We start from the raw sequence: 15,165 nt of genomic DNA on the forward strand, positions 1-15,165 counted from the left end.
GAATTTATTGTCGCGTAATTTCACGAGAGGCATCACTCACCAAATAAAATTACTCGCTTTTGATTCTCTGTTGCTAAAGTGTACGAGAACTCTTGATTATCAGACGACACTCGATTTGACGTATACGAGGCATTTTGCCATATTTTAAAATACTCGTGTAAAATAAGAAATCTACAGTAAAGGGGAGGGAGAAAAAAAGAAGACTGGAAGGAGGGAGGAAGGAGAGTAGGAGTGAGAAAAAAGCCTACTTGCCCAACCCCTCAATGCTAGTTTTAAAAAAAAAAGAATTTTGATGTCTCATAATTCTATGCTTGATGAGTCAAATTTTTTTTTTTTTTCATCATGACCTAACTATAATTATATAGATAGACAGAATTTTGAGAATATGTACATGTTATACTCCAGCATATACTACATACAGTAATTAATATATACCACCTAAAGATCTATGGGATTGTTTTTATAAGATCTTGGTATGTGTGAAAAATTCTTGAAAGTTCATGAAACGAATACAAGATTTTATAAAAAATAAAAAGAAAGAAAACCCACGGAATTTTACGTAGGTTCTGACTGCAATCCTTTTCTTTTTTCCAGACCATTGATAAAAATAATGCATGCCCCAGAGCCTCGGAACCCCCTGGCCAGCTTGGGCCTGGGCGGGGATCTTCCGAACACCTTCCAGCAGCTGGCTACCATGTTCATGCAGAAAGCAAAAGGTGAGACGTTGTGTTTGTTTTGTGGAATGTTGATGCTTTTAAGTCTGCACAGTATGACATACATTAAGATGCATCCACCTAAAATGTTCTCACCATGTGAGTCCTAACTTAAGGTATTCCATGTATAATGAAAGGATAATGAACAATTTTGAAGGATTTAGATCAACATAAATGTTTATTGTTAAATAATGATGAAAGTGAAGCAGATGAAATTCAGCAGCTCAGAAAGAATTAAATTCACTGATGTTTGAATTTGACGGTAATTCAGACAATAATTTATAACTGCATGCATAATTTGTAGTGTTTATTTAAGAAATAAATTTCGTTTTTGGAAATATAGGAGGTTCATGCTTCACGTCGTTGTATACTTCATGAAGCATGAACATGCTTCATGAAAAGTATGCCTACGTGAAGTGTTTCAGTTTATGTATCTTAAAAATAAAAGTTTATTTCTTATTATATTTGCTTTCTACTTTCATTTCCGTGGGAACTCACCAGCCGTTAAAATAGATGTACCGGTACTATATTTATCAAAGATTCATACGCGCATTGTTCACAACTACGATGCATTCATGAGGAAATGGCTGTCATTAAAATGCGGAAAGACATCAAAAGCAAGAATATTGGAAATGCGAATACATGTATATCTAAAACTTATATTTTAGATTAAAGGTTTGATAAGTAAGACCCAAAAAATTTTGTAGTGAATTCAGAATTAATTACCAAGGATAAGGTCACAAATATGTGGATATTTGCCATTTTTTTTTTCAACTGTATTTTTGCTTCGATAAGAGGTTATGCATGCATGATCAACAATATAGTACATGTAGTATATATGCTAAATCTAATCTCCTGTAAATATTGCAAATACTTCAAAACAGGTTTACTTGACATGAGGCTTATGATCACTGCCTCAGAAATAGACTTTCATGACAATTTTCAAGAAGAATGTAAAAAGTCACTAACCCTTGTAGTGTAATATTTCAAAACAAAAATAGTATGGGAAAATTTTGTTGTTTTTGTTTGTTTTTTATTGCTGAGGCTTCAACATGGAAATTACTGAATGTCATAGATATTGAAGAAAGGTTCGGTTTTAGGACCAGAAATGGTGATTGTCTCACCAACACTTTTAATTAAAGTATTTGGTTTTTCCATAAGCTAAAGTTATCGTTACTTACATGAGTTACCTAACTTAGCAGGTATATGTTGCTTCTGGACGTAGACAGTGTAAAACATCTGATAATCTCCGGTGCGGTGGCTGCCTTTTATAACGTTGAAATCCGGGTCACGGGGGATTATTTTTGAAAGAAAAATCACATTAAAAGCTTTAAATAGTTGGGACTAGAAAATTGCCTTTTAGGGACTGTTTTGAGGGACATATAATTCAGAGTCTACGGATACTGTTTATTCAACACAAATTTGTAATTTATTCTGTTCTTCTTATCAACTCTCCCATTGTTCCACTGACTTAGATTAACTTAAAAACATATTTTATATGATCTAAAATATCTTCACATGTTGTGAAGGGCATTGCATTCGTTTTTGTAAGTGTCGCTCATTTACTACATGTATATGTATTTTTCGTTGTGTGCACATGTCGGGAAGTAACATATACCTCTATAAAGGGTAGATAACTCAGATAAGTAATGATAACTCTAGTTTATGGAAAGCCCAAATAATTGAATCATGGCCATCTGTAATTATGATACATATTTGAAAATTTCAGTTTTGAATTATCCTCGTAGATGAAATTTCCTACCTGAACTGTAAATTGAACTTTTGCTGTCTTCAGACTCCAGCCCCAATAAGCCTAGTGAGGCACAGGGTGCTACTCCCGAACCTCCCACACTCCCAACTGTCATGGCAATCTCTCCAGATGGCGCTGCTGGTGATATAGAGGGCGCTCCTTCTCCAAGGGAGGTAATCCGAATTGCCAAAGATATGATCACAGAATCTACAGTCAGACAAAATGGTTATGTCTACCTGTTTCAACTGGATGGAGAAAATGGTGGACTCTTTTACCTAGATCTCAAAAACGGTAAAAAAAAAAAAAAAGTTATATGATATGGCCAAAAATAAAAATTGTTGTGTTTCCATAAACCTGACTGACCCTAAAATATACCACCTACTTTAGTAATTTGTTTTTAATATATTCATGTGATTATGGAATAAAAATTGTTATGGATGGAGTTGATATTTGATAGTAATAAAATAGCCCCTTATGTTTAATATTCCAGCAACCTAAATTGACTGGTCATGGTAGCTCAGTGGTAGAGCAAAGGCTTTATAATATGGAGGTCATAAGTTCAAGCCCCACTAATACCCTGGCCAACATCAAAGCGAGATGTAAGCATAGGTAGTAATTGCTCTTTCGCCAAACACTTGGCATTGAGAAGTGAAATTCGCGAGTCTTTCGGATATGACCTTAAACACAGAGGTCCTGTGTCACGGTAGACGTTAATGGCACATTAAAGAACCCTCACTGCTACAGCCCTGAGTGCTAAGCATATGTCTAAATTTGTGATACTTAACTTACAGCTGGTGACATCTCTAGTGAAAATATTTTAATGGGATGTAAAACAAAATAACAAACAAACAAAATAAATGGAAATTGTGAATAGTGTGTTTTTCTGTGTAATCTTAAAATAAAATCCAATAAATAAATCAACTTGATTTCCTACTGATGTAATTTTGATTAGAATGTTAGCAGAAACACAACAATTTATATTTTTGGCCTAAGAAGGAAATTAATAATGTAAACAGCATAACCGTACTCTGATGTAAAAATAGTTTGAGTTCAGATCCGATGAAGGGCTGCAAAATTTAGGACTATGATCGGCGCTTACGGCCTTTGAGCAGGGAGGGATCTTTATGATATCGTGCCACACCTGCTGTGACACGGCACCTCGGTTTTTGCAGTCTCATCCGAAGGACTGCCCCATTTAGTCGCCTCTTACGACAAGCAAGGGGCACTGAGGACCTATTCTAACCTGGATCCGGGTCCTCAGTACCCCTTGCTTGTTGTAAGATTTGACTAAATGGGGCGGTCCTTTGAATGAGATTGCATAAACCAAGATCCCGTGTTACAGCAGGTGTGGCATGATAAAGATCCCTCCCTGCTCAAAGGTTGTACGCGTTGATCATAGGCATAAATTTTGCAGCCCTTCACTGGCTATGGTGACGTCTCCATATAAGTGAAATATTCTCAAGAGGGACGTTAAACAATATACAATCAATCAATCAATAAATAAATTCAATAGTCTTGTAAATTTTCCATTATGAATCGTTCTCGAGCTTCAGTGATCAGTACACATGGGTATAGAAGCAGTGTCTGGCAGTCGGTGAATTGCAGAAATTATCATTGACATGGGTTTGATGTTACATAACAGGGATACGGAAATTATAAATTGATTAATCAAAAGTTTTCAGTATTTCGGAGAAGTGGATGACATTGAAATAGCGACAGAGAAAATTAACACTGTGAGGCCCCCTGTACAGTTATTACTTTTGTTTATCTTCCATTTTCATAAACTGTTTATTCTACAATGTATTCTTTAAGTTCTTTTCAAAACGTTTTCAGGAAATGGAGGTGCAGGAGAAGGTCTGCCCCCTGGTGGTGAACCTGATGTTACGTTGACCTTGTCTGTGTCAGATATGCAGAACATGTTTATGGGGAACACTAAACCTTTGCAGGCCTACATGAGTGGAAGACTGAAAGCATCAGGAGATCTGTCTGCAGCCTTAAGTTTAGATGACTTTGTGAAAAAAGTAGTGGAAAAAATTAAATCAGATCCAAAGGAATCAGGGGATAGATTTCCTTATATATAAGTGTGGTAGATTTCCTTCTGTAAAAGTGTGGTAGATTTCCTTCTGTATAAGTGAGATAGATTTCCTTATATATAAGTGTGAGAGATTTCCTTCTGTATAAGTGTGGTAGATTTCCTTCTGTATAAGTGAGATAGATTTCCTCATATATAAGTGTGAGAGATTTCCTTCTGTATAAGTGTGAGAGATTTCCTTCTGTATAAGTGAGAGAGATTTCCTTCTGTATAAGTGTGGTAGATTTCCTTTTGTGTAAGTGAGATAGATTTCCTTCTGTATAAGTGTGAGATTTCCTTCTATATAAGTGAGAGAGGTAGAGTTCCTTCTGTATAAGTGTGGTAGATTTCCTTCTGTATAAGTGTGGTAGATTTCCTTCTGTGTAAGTGAGATAGATTTCCTTTTGTATAAGTGAGATAGATTTCCTTCTGTACAAGTGTGAAAGGTAGAGTTCCTTCTGTGAAAGTGTGAGAAGTAGATGATTTATTTATGCTTAAGAATGGACCACATTACTATTTTTAAAGTATTCTGGCATTACTTTGTGTTTGAATTATTTTGTCTGTGCTAGCTTTTCATGGAATTCCAAGCCAAGTTGGTAATTGAAATCGGAGTTAAAAAAAACGTGTTGACTATTCTGTAAGTGAAAATGTTTGATTTCAATAGATTTTGTCAGGAGACCTAATCTTGTCTTTGCAGATCATGTACTTTCTACCAATTTTTTTAAATTTTATTTCATTAGTTTAGCTAAATGCAAGTATTTGGATAAGGTTTCATTGTTAAATGTTTCTGAAAAGAATGCACTTCCTAATGATTTAACTTCCAAAATAACCTCATGGATAATTGTTGACTGGCTTTTCTTTGAAAACCGTTTTTATCTAATTTTACTATGTATACTTTAACCATTGTGATTTGTGTGTTATTTATGTAAGGCTGAACAAGCATGCCTTTAAATTATTGTACTTTACAAGTGTGTCATATCATTTGTAGTTTTTAAAAGTTTTATTTAAATAAACCATAAGCACGTTTTACCAGTTTCCTGTTTGTCCCTACAGAATACAATACTGGAACCGTGTCTCTCAATGTTTTAGTCCCCTGCCGGTTTATAAAACCAAGGAGACTATTGCCTGTCTGTCCGTCCCTCTCTCTCTGTCTGTCCGTCCCCCTGTCCGTCCGTCCCTCTGTCTGTCCCATTGGTTTTCTGGACTTCCCCGTTATACTTGCGAGGATTCATTTGAAACTTGCAGTGTAAATTCAGGGTGACAAACTACAGATCAGGTTCGAATTTTGTAACGTTTGATTTTCATATACGCTTTTATATTCACTGAGATCCGGATCGTGTTGTAAAAGTAGGACATCTGAAAGAGGCAGTTGACGAAACTCGGTCGCTGATTGAATAAACATTATTCAACAGCATACTGAAAATATGCCTGAAAAGTTGGTAATTGATGTCTTTTTATCATAATTCACACTGTATCACGACAGAGGATGTATAGATTTTAAGTTCCATCTAGATTGTTTATATGCTGGTGAAACATACAGTATTGTATGCATATACATAGTTTTAGTGTGACGTCACGCATTATAGTTATGCTAATCGTCCGCCATCTTGGAGGTGAATAAGTGCCTTCGGCTTTTCATATGCAAATCGTAAAATTATGGTGAATTATTGTGCGATCATTGGTTGAAGCTTCCGATATACAACAATGTCACAAACTGAGCCGATACTTTATCAAATATATGGATGAAATCAAAATTTTTGATAGAAAACAGAATGAAAGTGAAAATATGAATAAATTTCTTGAATTTTTTTCACATTATATGGACACGACTAATCATCTTGCGCAGATACACTATGGTATGCGTAGGAATATAATGAAGCTACTGAATCCGAGTGGTTTCCCTCCATTACTTGTTCGCTCCGAGTGCGTTTGTCCCATTCACCTGTTCGCCTTGAATGGTTTCACCCCAGTTCAATTGGTAATTTTTTATCTAATGCAACTGAGGTCTTGCAGATGTCGATGAACATTTTAATTTTAAAGCGAAAACTTCTTAACCAAGACATGATCTTACAACTTACGATATCAAAGTCTCGCATGTTACATGTAGCATATACATGTATCAAGTTCGCACATTTTTCTTGTTTAATGAATGAACTGAATATATTCCATTTCTAAACTAATCTGGCATCCTTGGGTACAAGCAACAGAAGGACTAATTTTGCTATGCTTATGCATAGCTCATGGCTTGGTCAATCAAGTACATTTTATTGGCTTTATTGATAAAATTTCAAACTCCTGTGGTAAGATGTTTTGTTGTTTATTGTACTATGCAGACATTTATAATCCAGGCACATAGCATCGTTTTTCATGGAAGGGGGGGGGGGGGGGCACTTGCTCATACAAATATCTTCAATTTTTATGTACACTCTTTTTACAACTGTCACAAAAGGGGAGGGTCAGAGGAAGTGTATATCATAGCTGAAAAAAAGAAGAAAAACTGTCATTGTTAGAAGTAAAAGAAAAGAAAGGGGTCGATACGTTGTCACAGTACAATGCACTGAGCACTACATGCATGTTTGCAAAGTTGTAAAACACATGCAACTAAAATCCAGTGTTTGCAGATCGTACTCTGCTTGTTAGCCATGGATTACATACTGATGACATTGATAATTAATGCATAAATTTGTATAAATGTATGATCAGTTAAACTTAGTAACGAATATTTCAACAAAACCTAAACGATGACCCTACCGGGATCTGTTGAATGTAATTATACCCCCCGCAACAAGTTGTGTGTGTGTGTGGGGGGGGGGGGGGGGGGGGTTATACTGGAATCGGGTTGTCCGTCTGTCTGTTCGTCCGTCCGTCCGTCTGTAGACGCAATGGTTTCCGGGCTCTAAAGCATTATCCTTTCCACCTACAGTCACCATATCACATATATGGACTACCCATGGGATGAAGATGTTCCCTATCGATTTTGGGGTCAAAAGGTCAAAGGTCAAGTGCACTGGACATCGAAGTAGCAATATGGTTTCCAGGCTCTAAAGCGTTATCCTTTCCACCTACAGTCACCATATCATACCTATGGACTACCCATGGGATGAAGATGTTCCCTATAGATTTTGGGGTCAAAAGGTCAAACGCACTGGACATCGAAGTAGTAATATGCTTCAGTTTGTCAGCCATTTGTTTTTTACACTCAGAAAAGAGGTAGTTTATACCTATTACCAACACCCTTTGGGAGATTGTTGTAAGCGGGGGGGGGGGGGGGGGGGGGGGGGGGGGGGGTATTCTTAGTGAGCACAGTACCTCTTGTTTTGTTTCGTTTAGTTTTCTTAGCAATATGATGAGCCAATAGCTGGATACCAAGTCCCGTGTGATGTTACATGTAAATAGGAGGAAATGCACCTGTCAGGATACATATGGAGATTGGATAGAACAATAAACCAATTGAAGTGCTTTAAACTTTTCAGTAGAAAAATTACTGTCACTACATAGTTTAAAAATGTTGAGCTTAATCTTAAATATTAATGTATATTTTATCAGAAATGTTGAGAGAAAAAAGTAGGTACATTATAACGAAACTGTTCAATATTATAAGTTTATAACATGTTTTTAATTACTGAATTTCAAAGACCATATTTATTGAAGACACTTCAAAAAGCATCATAATCTTACTAATAATCAATCTGGATGAGGAGACTAATACGGACATGGTATTTGAAGGATAAATCCCTCCAATGGATTGTTGTCAGTCTGACTAAATTTAACCCCTACTAATTCACTTCGTTGTACAATCTGAACACGTCTTCAGTGTGTAAGTGGGTGATCATAATCTTATCGAATTTGCCGAAACGGTAATCATTACATGTTAACAAATTTTAATCAGTCTACTGACAAAGGAATGTAAATTATGGAATAAATATATGAAAAACAAATTATCTCAACAGCCTGCGTGGCAAGAGCAATGAGGATCGTCATCCTAACGCGGGGCCTGTCGTTTCGATGCGATTTCTAAGCTTTTGTGAGTGGGATGAAATAATTTGAAAGCATATAAATAAAAATCAATTAATAAAATCAACCCTTCTCCTTCACACGGGATGAAATGATGATACTTTTAAAGTAATATAACAAAAGTTTAACCGGGATTATCTCGAAAGCACTTGCAGTCGCCGCCATTGTTTACTTTCTTTGTCCAAGTCTCTGTTGTTGCTATGACGTAACCACGATAGGCGGTGTTTATGCTGCGACAGTGGATCGGTGTAATGTTTCCAATTTAAAAAATAAACTATCGCAGGGTTTTGATTAATCTCTCACCAGAGGGCGTTACGCTACGTTCCACAAGTGAAGCTTGTATAGCGCGCCCTCTGGTGAGAGAATGGGTTTTGATCAGCACTCGTCATTTTATTTTTATTCAGATATGTCTGTTGGAATTCCCATGGGCACGAATTGTGCTCCTTTGTTAGCTGACCTGTTTCTATATTCATATCAAGCAGAATGTATTCAAAAACTTATACGCGAGAAGAAAAAATCTCTTGCTGTGGCCTTCAATTCGACATTTAGATATATCGACGACGTTTTGTCTATTAACAATTATAATTTTCATTCATATGTCGATTCGATATATCCCTGTGAGATCGAAATAAAAGACACCACAGAGTCGTCCTCTTCTGCTTCATACTTAGATATTTTATTGAAAGTAGACATTAACGACAAACTGACAACTCAACTGTATGACAAACGGGATGATTTCAGCTTCTCCGTCGTCAACTTCCCATATTTATGTAGCAATATTCCATTTTGACCTGCATATGGTGTTTATATTTCTCAACTGATTCGATACGCAAGAGTTCGTTCTGCGTATAGTCAGTTTTTAAATCGAGGCAAGCTACTGACAAACAATTTAATGGTACAGGGGTTTCAACAGTCTCGATTGAAGTCAGCATTTCGCAAATTCTATTGTCGTTATAACGATCTAGTTCGTCAATGCAATTTATCAATGGGTCAAATGCTGTCTGACATGTTTCATACCGATTGTTAGGCCGTTCTTGGCACACTGATTTTGACTGCTGATAACTCCGTTTACCTGATCAGGATATAGGGATCACGGCGGATGTGACCGGTCGACAGGGGATGCTCACCTGATCACACCTCTGGTGTATCCAGGGGTCCGTGTTTGCCCAACTATCTATTTTGTATTGCTTATAGGAGTTATGAGATTGATCACTGTTTGTTATCTTCACCTTTCATGTACAAAATACTTTTATCGGTGTGTAAAATGCACTTTAAAAATCACGCCATTTAGCGATATATAGAACCTGAAGTTTCTGGTGTGTAAAACAACTTCATGATGATCTTTTACACATTTACAAATCTTTCTCTTATCTATAGTTATAATTGAAACCGATTTCATCCTAAAATCAATGAAGGATTTGAATGTAAAAAAAAATTAATTAACATAGTTTGTTTTAAAGATTTTAATGGAAAAAAGAATTTAATGAAATCAGTAGAGTGGCTGTTTATGATACATGGTGCTCGTGTTATTGAACAAATGATAATTCTAACATTTCATGTAGTGGCTATACTTTAATCTACAACCTTTTTCTTCATGTGTTGATATGCATATATAGACGGATCCAGAAATTTATGAAAAAAAGGGGTGGGGTGTACCGCCATATAAACGTTTAAACAGTTTTTGCCCCCCCCCCTTTTAAATACCCTCTCTGCTTAGAGAGAGAGAGAGAGAGAGAGAGAGAGAGAGAGAGAGAGAGGGGGGGATCTGCCATTAAAATATATCCTTGCCCCAATATATTAGTTCCGATTTATAAGTTAATCAACATCCTTTATTCAAATTCACTTTAATGTACATCATATACACATTTGTACATGTGACTGTTTCGGATTAGGATACACGGTGGTACTTACATGTAATATATTAAGTATTATCATGTTCAAAATGTCTGATGTAATGAACAATGTTTGAGCTCATACTAATGGTGCATATTCTGTTTTTTCATTCTTTTCTTTTTATTATCATTTTTATAAACATTGCACATTGGAATATTAACAATCATGTATGCTGTATGTCCAAGAGGGACCTAATTTGGAAATAAATCATATCTTATCGTAGTAGACAAAAGGATATCCTTTGTTATTAGTAACATTTGCCGTATATATACCAATCGAAAACAACGAAAATAAGTGGACAACACAATAAGAAAAACTAATGTAAGGTCAGTCCAAGTACATACGGTGAGTTGGCATTAAAACACTTTAGAAAATAATTTTGTATTTCTAATGACATTTATTGTGTACAGAAAAAGAAATATTTGGAGTTTAAGATAAAAATAAAAAACTTTGATATCATTTCCTGATATTTGAAATTTTCTTGAAATGGAAAGTTGAAAAATGCATTTTAGCACATTTCTTGGACTTTCATTTTTCCTGGAGTCAAACACTTTTTAATCTTTGAATTTGAATTATGTTGGAGTTAATTACTTTTACGGATTATTCTAGCTATACTTTATCCACAACAAAATCAACGAATAACAAGTTTTAAATACTTCATTTAGAGAGCTGATAGCGCGAATTTTCTTCGAACATCTTCATCTTGGCGTTTTAAACGTGTTGGGAATAAACTTAAAAAAAAAAAAAAAAAAATTGTGTTTAAATTTTCATAATGGTAGACGATTGTTGCAATTCAAAGCACATTGCGAATTAACTTTTTCTCTGGAGAAATATATAGTTTGGTGGAGGAATATTATATCACAAGTAAAATACAAGTTAACAAACAATTAGTAATGAAAGCAGTGACAGATTTAGAGGGGCTCTTTTCCCCTTTCTGTGCCCCCCCCCCCCCAAATTAACGATATAAAACAGCAAAAGTATAAGATTTGACACTATACATATAAACAAGTTTATAAGGATAAACAAACGAAGTAACCTTAAAAGCCTCATAATCTTTTTCATATAAAAAGAAATGAGAAATTGAATTGGTATTTATGGAAAAAAATATTGCAACTATGTTACATAAGGATTGCAAAAATCGTATTGCTCTCATGCAGTCCTTGCTCCTTGTCCTCCCAGAATGTGAGGAGGAAAACCTACAAATTTACCTCGTGTCTCTGTGTTGTCTAACCAGAATGTGAGGAGGAAAACCTACAAATTTACCTCGTGTCTCTGTGTTGTCTAACCAGAATGTGAGGAGAAAAACCTACAAATTTACCTCGTGTCTCTGTGTTGTCTAACCAGAATGTGAGGAGGAAAACCTACAAATTTACCTCGTGTCTCTGTGTTGTCTAACCAGAATGTGAGGAGGAAAACCTACAAATTTACCTCGTGTCTCTGTGTTGTCTAACCAGAATGTGAGGAGAAAAACCTACAAATTTACCTCGTGTCTCTGTGTTGTCTAACCAGAATGTGAGGAGGAAAACCTACAAATTTACCTCGTGTCTCTGTGTTGTCTAACCAGAATGTGAGGAGGAAAACCTACAAATTTACCTCGTGTCTCTGTGTTGTCTAACCAGAATGTGAGGAGGAAAACCTACAAATTTACCTCGTGTCTCTGTGTTGTCTAACCAGAATGTGAGGAGAAAAACCTACAAATTTACCTCGTGTCTCTGTGTTGTCTAACCAGAATGTGAGGAGGAAAACCTACAAATTTACCTCGTGTCTCTGTGTTGTCTAACCAGAATGTGAGGAGGAAAACCTACAAATTTACCTCGTGTCTCTGTGTTGTCTAACCAGAATGTGAGGAGAAAAACCTACAAATTTACCTCGTGTCTCTGTGTTGTCTAACCAGAATGTGAGAAGGAAAACCTACAAATTTACCTCGTGTCTCTGTGTTGTCTAACCAGAATGTGAGAAGGAAAACCTACAAATTTACCTCGTGTCTCTGTGTTGTCTAACCAGAATGTGAGGAGAAAAACCTACAAATTTACCTCGTGTCTCTGTGTTGTCTAACCAGAATGTGAGGAGAAAAACCTACAAATTTACCTCGTGTCTCTGTGTTGTCTAACCAGAATGTGAGGAGAAAAACCTACAAATTTACCTCGTGTCTCTGTGTTGTCTAACCAGAATGTGAGAAGGAAAACCTACAAATTTACCTCGTGTCTCTGTGTTGTCTAACCAGAATGTGAGGAGAAAAACCTACAAATTTACCTCGTGTCTCTGTGTTGTCTAACCAGAATGTGAGGAGAAAAACCTACAAATTTACCTCGTGTCTCTGTGTTGTCTAACCAGAATGTGAGAAGGAAAACCTACAAATTTACCTCGTGTCTCTGTGTTGTCTAACCAGAATGTGAGAAGGAAAACCTACAAATTTACCTCGTGTCTCTGTGTTGTCTAACCAGAATGTGAGAAGGAAAACCTACAAATTTACCTCGTGTCTCTGTGTTGTCTAACCAGAATGTGAGAAGGAAAACCTACAAATTTACCTCGTGTCTCTGTGTTGTCTAACCAGAATGTGAGAAGGAAAACCTACAAATTTACCTCGTGTCTCTGTGTTGTCTAACCAGAATGTGAGAAGGAAAACCTACAAATTTACCTCGTGTCTCTGTGTTGTCTAACCAGAATGTGAGAAGGAAAACCTACAAATTTACCTCGTGTCTCTGTGTTGTCTAACCAGAATGTGAGAAGGAAAACCTACAAATTTACCTCGTGTCTCTGTGTTGTCTAACCAGAATGTGAGAAGGAAAACCTACAAATTTACCTCGTGTCTCTGTGTTGTCTAACCAGAATGTGAGAAGGAAAACCTACAAATTTACCTCGTGTCTCTGTGTTGTCTAACCAGAATGTGAGAAGGAAAACCTACAAATTTACCTCGTGTCTCTGTGTTGTCTAACCAGAATGTGAGAAGGAAAACCTACAAATTTACCTCGTGTCTCTGTGTTGTCTAACTCTGCCTTTTGAATGTACATTTAAGTGAATTATTATCGCCGACGTTTGCAACACCCAGTCATGTTTTACTTTTACATTGTTCTCATGGTGGGTTTTCTACCTCAATTATTCAGGCCAAAACGTACATGTATTGGCAACATCTAGAAATACTTTGCAAAGCGTCGAACTTTTCAAATCCTTTGCTGTTGTAAAGTTAGTGTCTACATAGTGATTGACTGTACCTTTTTAAAGAACAACTTCGTAAAAATATATCTGTAATTACTAGCCTAAGGGAAGATGCTGTAATCTGTAATTACTAGCCTAAGGGAAGATGCTGTAATCTGTAATTACTAGCCTAAGGGAAGATGCTGTATCTGTAATTACTAGCCTAAGGGAAGATGCTGTAATCTGTAATTACTAGCCTAAGGGAAGATGCTGTATCTGTAATTACTAACCTAAGGGAAGATGCTGTAATCTGAAATAGTGTGAGTCCAATACATTTTTAAGAACTTAAATATTGTGACGTCATATTCAGAGTCGATATTTAGCAATTATACACAAATATAGGAGACATGGTACAATCGGGCCACGCGGTAGTATTCGAATCGACAATATTGGGACCAAAATTTTCAAGTTCCATAGGTATGGTTTAATTTTTCATTAATTTTCTATATTTTCCTTTTAAACATGTATATATACGTGTCACCTATAGGGATAGCTCCGTTCTCACGGCCCTTCAACAACCAATAACCTTGTTAGTTTTTTTTTTTGTGTGCAGTAAAAATGTAAAACGTGACTAAATGTATGCGCATTGGGTAGGAACGGTGTGAGGTCGTTCCGTCCCACGGTCGGTCAGTCGACCGTCCCTAGTCGATCCGTGCGAATTATTTTTTCTGGGCTGGATTGACTATGGGACGTATAAGTAGGGGGCGGATAGTCTAGGGACGGATCGGTAATGGGACGAATCGACTAAGGGGTACACATAAAGTTTTATTGGCACACAGGCTCATGTACATGTTACATACAAATGCATTACACATTCCACATAATAAACATGTATCACACATATGTCACAACAGTCTTTGCATTAATCCACTTCATTTAAGTTTAGAAGCACCACACATAAATAACGAAAGGCAAATATGTACACATTTAGTACCTAAAGTCTGTCTGAAGCACCCGGGATATCCAGATTGTCTTTTTGAAAGTTAAATCGAGGTAAGTCAAATTTCACTCGACACTATTTTTTCTTCTTCTGCTTACTGTAGGAGTGTTCGTTACTTGTCCTTGGGCTACACTGTGGTAAGGGGGGGATCACTCATGCCCTTCAGATATCCTGTTTGAGTCTCGGTCCCTCTCTGGAAATATAGATTGAATTTTTCTCTCACAAGGACTTGTCTCCTGGTACGATAGGTCTTAGATCTTTTCCTCTGTTTGCTGTGTTCGTACAACTCTTGCTTTCTTTTCAGTTGCCGCGTAAGACGAGTGCCTTCAGGAATTGATGAACCGAGTGCAGCACACTTGAGGGCAGTCGATTTTCCGGGTCCATGATTCATCCGGTGTATAGAGGAGAAGATCTGAGGCTCAAAGTTCCGAGAACAGGTAACATTCTTTGGGTTGGATTTTGAATACCCGCGATGTAGTCCCTCAGACTTCTGAGTGTTGGTCCCATATCTGGTGGCTATGAGTGTTGTCCGGCTGAATCGGAAGTTGATGAGCTGGCGTAAGGTTTCCTCATCGTCATCAGTCGGGTT

At 36.7% G+C, this 15,165-nt stretch overlaps 1 protein-coding gene across 2 annotated transcripts in view; it reads left to right on the top strand.

The window, feature by feature from the left end:
* The window catches only part of LOC125673495 (stomatin-like protein 1), a 14,596-nt gene extending 9,033 nt beyond the window's left edge, over positions 1–5,563 (top strand). For both annotated transcript variants that reach the window (XM_048910088.2, XM_056160359.1), the window contains exons 8-10: positions 595–716; positions 2,509–2,754; positions 4,297–5,563. In XM_048910088.2, the coding sequence (XP_048766045.2) occupies positions 595–716; positions 2,509–2,754; positions 4,297–4,544 (616 nt within the window). In that variant the 3' untranslated portion in view covers positions 4,545–5,563. The remainder of the gene's footprint in view (positions 1–594; positions 717–2,508; positions 2,755–4,296) is intronic.
* Positions 5,564–15,165: the final 9,602 nt, after the last annotated feature.

This window comes from Ostrea edulis, chromosome 3 (genome assembly GCF_947568905.1).
Source record: "Ostrea edulis chromosome 3, xbOstEdul1.1, whole genome shotgun sequence".
Lineage (NCBI taxonomy): Eukaryota > Metazoa > Mollusca > Bivalvia > Ostreida > Ostreidae > Ostrea > Ostrea edulis.